Here is a 6,632-nt window from a genome sequence, read left to right as displayed (position 1 = left end):
GTTGTCGACTATTTTAGTAGTCGACATAATCGTGACTAGTCGACTAATCGTGGCAGCCCTACAGCCAGTGTGGTGGCCCGCTTTTGTTTTACTCTGCGCAGTTGGAATAAGTCTGCCATACGTTTAAGTAGCAAAGGCTCATAGGACATTAATGTCCCTTGAGCCTTTGCTACTTAGATAAAGTCAGCACCATGAGTGAAGACTATCTGTACTACAGCCCCTTATATAGTCATTGGGCCAATAGATGACATGACTAAGTGGAAATACTGTGTTTCTACATAGGACGACAGGYTACAGCCTAGTAACTATGTCAACTGCTGGTGGGCCAAATGAAATGGCTTGGCGGGCCAAATTTGGCCCACGGGCCCCACTTTGGGCTCCTCTGTTATAAAGGAGTTTTTCCTTTCATACTATTTGTTATTCAGCACTCTGTCTCCTTCCTGTTGTTGACTCATGTTTCAGTTCAATAAATAAGTGCACAGAGGCTCTGTCAGTGTTCTTATATTACATTAGCACTGAGTAAAGTTATTATTTAAAGTTGCACTTCACACAAGAAGTGAGTGGCATGTAGCCGCTTGATTTGAGCTGTTGTTGATGCTGTTCATCATTTTGTRTTTTAAAAACAGGTTGTGTTTTTATTTATAAGGTTGTTGTTGAAAGTGAAAGGACTGTGCTGTTGAATGATGTTAACTATGTTTTATTACCTGCTTGTACATTTGAATTTTGATTGCAAAAATGTTTTAGGTATATAGATTACGACATCAAGACATTAACTTTTAAATTATATATTTAGGTTTTGTACTATTTAGAAGTGTACAGTTGTCAGAAATGCTTACATTACATTACTGCAGTGGTAATCAATTTTAAGTACATTTACCTATAAGCAGCTACTTGTAAATACCTTGTAAAACCCTCATTTYAAAGGTGACATTTTTATTCTACAACCACTCCGTTTTAGTTAAAATTAAAGTATTATTTGAAGGCATGCATATCCTCTGCTGCCTTGCCTGCCAAAGTTTTGAACCATTATGTCACAGCATCTCTTATCTATGTTGAGGGATATTAGCTCAGTATTTTTCAACTGAGGGATTTTTGTCTTTTTCTAAGGTTAAACAGCTGTAGCTTCTATCTTAAATTAGGATAACTCTCAGTTAATCACTTGTAAATGAACACCCAGRGATTGTTTTCTGGGAGTTTCATTAAAATTGGTCCACTGGTTCACGAGATATTTTGCTGACAGACAGACAAATGAACATTCACACACGCATGCACACACAGACATTTCACTGTGGCATGTGGTAACAATGCTGTGTTACATCTGTTCTTTGGTCCTATCGATGTAATGTTGTCTGCAACATGTCTTCCCTCAGGACAATAGCCTACTGCCAGTGGGTGGATAATGTGGAGGAAACCCAGAATCTGCTGGCGATGGACGGGCCTTTGAGCGACACACTAAAGTGGGTGCTGAGCCACCTAAATGGTAGCATGGTGCGCAGAGAGATGTACGGCCATGGCATCGGGCGCTTTTCTAAGGAGGAAGTCTACAGGCTGATGGAGAAGGACATGAGGACACTGGCCACGCTGCTGGGTAGGAAGAAATCTGAGTGCTCATTCCCTCTCCAATTTCTAAGTTTTCTTCACATAAAGGCAATTCCATCCAATGCTAGGGTTGCCAACTCAGCTCCTTCAAAATACGGGACAGCTCCACCAGGGGGCGGGGCTTAATGATTTAATGTGTCAATTATGATGTCACCAAACAGTATTTTTTTATTACCCCAACATTTGAGTTCCATCCACCTAAACAAGATTTAATCGTGTTTTTATTTCCATGTGACATGATAGAATAAAAAGGATAAAATCAACACAATGTTTTTGTCCTTACAACTTTACAGCTGCTGATGGCCTCAGTAAACACAAACACWTATGTTTTTGTGATTATCAAACAGTTCGAATCATTTATCACTTCAGAAAATAACAGTTCAAGAACAAATTTATTGAAAAAACAAAGTAAATCAAGACTATACTACATCTGAATAAACACTACATGTTTTATATGTATTTTATATGTTTCACATTTCTTATTTTACCCATGTTTTCAATGGTTGGTCAGATATGCCATTAAATAGTTTGATAATATAAAAATATGGTCACCCACCACTAGMGCTGGGCGATATGGCCTAAAATCAATATCACGATRTATTGACCAGTTCACCTCGATAAYGATAAATGCACGATAACTCTTACCACCAAAATCACACACAAGTACACGGTATGGTATAGTCATATACACTGTGTCCATGTTTTGTCAAAGTACACAGTTTAGTATTCTCTATTGAAGCAAATTTTAACCTGAACCATTTGGACCAAAGGAAGGAAGGAAGCATTTGATTTTGAACAGCTTTTCTTTAGTTTATATTTGTCATTTTAATGTTTTTAATATGTTTAATAAAAAAATTTTTTGGCAAGACTTGAGTCAGATATAGTCATACAAATAACCATCTTCATAACTTTTCAGTGCAAACACATTATGTATGTATGTACTATAAATTAAAATTAAAAAAATATATATATACTAAATATGTCTTTTGTCTTCACAAAATAACTTCACTACATTTTTTTGTTTGACTGACTGATTTCTCTATTAAAATAACCACCATATTTAGTTCAAAAATATATTATTTAGAGAGCTCATATAATAATTTAATACTATTTATTCTTCTATTTGATCATTTATTTAATCACAGAGCAGTTCAGTCACAGTGGTTCTAAAGATAAGATAAGCAAGCTATATTGTGAAGAATAAAATTTGTAGATATTTAAACTAAAAAAAAACAGCAGGTTTTTTTTTGGTGGGGGGGTGGTAACGCTAAGTGGAGACCCATCTTTCCATCTTTCCTGTAATATGGAACAAACAAAAGTTCATCTGTTAGAATAAATATTGTTATTGGAAGAGCTGAAACAGTGTCTCTCACAGAACAACAGCCTGTACGCGCCATGCTCCTGTAACAGCGCTGTCGAGGAGAGGAGTTTGGKCACGCGAGCAAAGTTGGACATATCTGTTCGATAACGACGATCTGAACACATAAACTTATAGTGTTAGATTTTAGATACCAACATCTCGGTTAGCTCGGGAGCGAAGTGTAGAGGACAGGGTTTGCTCGCTCAGTACAGGAGCTGCAGGCTGACCGGTGTTTATCCTGCAGACTGCTACATYGACATCAGAAAGACCCGCCCTGCTCTGCTCTGATTAGATAAAGCTGTGGGGTTCATTTGATTTGTTGAAAACAGCATCTGTTTAAACCTGCATCAGACTGGGTRGCTTTAACGAGACYGCAACAGAAAACMAACAGGTTTCTCTTTTCCTCATTTTTTTAAATACTGAAAATACCGACATGGGCAAAAAGATGTAAATTATTGTCGTAAATGTCGGTGTCGGTTATTTTTCGGTTTATCGCCCAGGCCTAACAACCACGTTAACAATAGCCTAGCCTGGTAAAAACCAGCCTTTTGTTTGCTTTGCTTCATACAGAGGGTCTGGACTTTATTAAGAAACTATTGCTTGCAGAAGGCCTGGACTTTGTTGAAGTTTAAAACGATTGGATCAGATTTTACCCAATCACTAACATTTGACTGTGATGTATGTCCATATGTACATGCCGACTCAACCGTGAAGGAATCTATGCTCCATCCATCCATCCATCCATTTTCTGTACATGCTTCTTCCTTTTTCAGGGTCGCGTGGGTCACTGGTGCCCATTTCCAGCAGTCACAGTGCGAGGGGCGGGGTACACCCTGGACAGGTCGCAAGTCCATCACAGGGMCACACATAGAGACAAACGAGACAAACAACCATTCACTCTCTCACTCACACCTAGGGACAATTTAGAGTTATCAGTTAACCTAACAGTCATGTTTTTGGTCTGTGGGAGGAAGCCGGAGTACCCGGAGAGAACCCACGCATGCACAGAGAGAACATGCAAACTCTACCCAGAAAGGTCCCCGGACCGGGATTTGAACCGGTGACCTTCTTGCTGAGAGGCATCAGCTCTACCAACTGAGCCACCGTGCCGGAATCTATGCTAAGTAGCTAAATGGAAATTGCGTGCGCTGTCAACAACCATCCCCTACTAGGAAGAGAGAAGTACTGAGCTGAATGAGATGGCTGTAGATGAGTACTGCAGGCTTTGTGAGACAAATTTTATTTAATTTGGAAGCCTTGGACTGATTGGCTTCATTCAATTCCTCTGCTGCCATTGCTAAACAACAGTCAGACTAAAACAGCACAGAAAATCAACATCATTGTTCACAACTCTTCCTTCTGTTCTCTGATTGGCCCAGATGAAATTCTACTGGAGAAATCCATGTCACTGGGAGAAAGCCCATATGGAGCAGAAAAGGGGAGATTAGAATCGAGCAGAACTGTGAATAAGGCAATRACCAGGCTAACATGTCTAACATGTGGCTGTTGCATTTGGCCACTTCAGTACCATCTCGCACGTCTCCCTGCCATAACATGATGTCTCTGATGTGGAACAGTTGGCAACCATATCCAATACATATGTGATAAACACTTTTGGCCACAGGTGGGCAGCGCTAATTTAAAAATTAGTTCTGCAATTTCTAAAGTGCTTATGCAGTGGAAATATTAGCGGAAGCTAATTTTAGACCGCAGGTTCAATTTGACAGTTCTAGCTGGGTACAATTTGTACACACTATATGTACAACGCTGCCCACTAGTGGCATATGAACCCTTGTACAGCTCGTTTTACAACCSCCGATTGCTGGGATCTGATTTCCTCAAACAGAACTTTGGCTCATGGTCTAAAAATTAAAAACTTGTTGAGGCTTGCAGTTTGCAGTGATTCTTTAAAGAGTTTTTTGATTGCGGCTGCTTTTTTGTCTTTTTCTTTTGTTTGTTGTAGATTTTTCATTAAAGAAGCATCAATAAAATAATTTTAAAACTGTTTATTTGAAAACTGAAGTGATGCATTCTGGGTACATCCGCTACATCTGTGGGTGTTGGTGTGTGTGCGCATGTGCTGCAGCGGTGCAAGACATTTCCACCTTTACACGTCTTTAATAAATGACTGTAAACACAGGAACTTATGACTTTGGTAGAACTTAGAAAAATATTTGTTAAATAGTTGAAGTTAAGGAACGAGGGACTCGCAGCGCTGTGAGTTTCTGCGACGATGTAGAATTTATATTTAGAATCATGAAGTTCCTCATTCAGATCCGCTGCATGACTCGACTCAGAACTACAGTAAAATACCTGATTGTATTTTTTTCGGTGCGATACAAATAAATAAACAAACAAAAAAAACACGCTGTCCTCAATTTTTCTTRTGGCGATATCAGCCTGCAGAACAGCTGACATTGATCCATAAATTACACACAATTTTACACAGCAACAAATCTATTGTCTGCATCTTGTGGAGCTGAGGAATCATCACAGCCGAGATGCTCCGAATCAACACGCTGAGTTCTTTCTCAGTGAGAACCAAAATGCTTTCCTTCACACACCTCACTCTCCTCAGCCGTGCGCGCGCTCCGCAGGCCACGCGCTTCGCGTGCGACTCCAACCACGCGACAACAACACAAAAACTCCACAGTCCACAGTAGACCGGAGGCTCCCCGATCATTCTCAGGCCGATCCACCCTCCTGTCTGAGGCCAAATGATCCTCAGTCCCGGGGCTCAGCCCCACCATCACTCGAGTCCAAACAACGAAAAATTTTGTTTCACTTTTATTGTTCAAACTCGAACGATGATRAAACTGAACCCCGGGACCGAAAACCACCCAACCCCAGACAAGAAAACAGACCAGCCCAAAAATGATAAAAGAACTCCCAGTCCACTGCAAACTGCACAGTGTCTATACCGTTGTACACGCAGTTGGAACCACACACAGAGCGCACGGCCCGGGGAGCGCAGTGCACACACAGCTGAGGAGAACAAAACGTGCGAAAGAAACACCCCAATTCTCACCGAGAAAAAACCCAGCACAMCAATTCAGAACATCTCAGCTGCGACGACTCCCTCGCCCCACAAGACACAATATTTGCTGCGTAAAGTTGTGCRCATAGATCAGCTGTCAGCTGTTCYCAGTCCCACACCGCTGCAGGAACCCGCAGCGCAGACGCTCCTTACATCCAGAAAACAGAACAGAGTCATATTTCTGTGGATTTAGGTCAGATTCGTGACTTTGTGGGTTAAAACTGTCGACTGAAAAACTTTGCTGGGCTGCCACACATTCTCACAGTAGGTGAAAAGTGTGCATAAATATACACATACACACTTTCACGCAACGTTGATTTTAATACATCCCAACGTGGGCGTAGAACCTGGCGCACACAACTTTTTTATGTGTACGCACCGTTTATACAGTATATGAGGTCCCTGGAGACACACTTCAACAGAACCTCAGAGAGATCTGGGGTCTCATTTATAAAGGATTGCGTGGAAACCATACTAAAAGTGAACTTATGGCCAAAAGGCGCAAATGGCGTTCGCCAAAAAAAATTTCAGATTTATAAAACTGTGCGTACGCACGTTTCTGCGCATCTTTCCTTTATAAATCACAGCCGCACCTCAGTTTGTGCACGAGGACCTGCCTCAGGTTCTACCCTCTAC

The 6,632-nt window shown here is 40.9% G+C and overlaps 1 protein-coding gene across 2 annotated transcripts in view; it reads left to right on the top strand.

Moving 5' to 3' along the window:
- Window positions 1-6,632, top strand: part of faxcb (failed axon connections homolog, metaxin like GST domain containing b) — a 37,648-nt gene that overhangs the window by 23,278 nt on the left and 7,738 nt on the right. For both annotated transcript variants that reach the window (XM_014023393.1, XM_014023394.1), the window contains one exon: window positions 1,371-1,588. In XM_014023393.1, coding sequence (XP_013878847.1) covers window positions 1,371-1,588 — 218 coding nt within the window. The remainder of the gene's footprint in view (window positions 1-1,370; window positions 1,589-6,632) is intronic.

This window comes from Austrofundulus limnaeus, unplaced genomic scaffold, assembly GCF_001266775.1.
Source record: "Austrofundulus limnaeus strain Quisiro unplaced genomic scaffold, Austrofundulus_limnaeus-1.0 Scaffold366, whole genome shotgun sequence".
NCBI classification, from domain to species: Eukaryota; Metazoa; Chordata; class Actinopteri; order Cyprinodontiformes; family Rivulidae; genus Austrofundulus; species Austrofundulus limnaeus.
The sequence above is the reverse complement of the archived record's forward strand: the minus strand, read 5'-3'. Positions and strand labels throughout refer to the sequence as shown.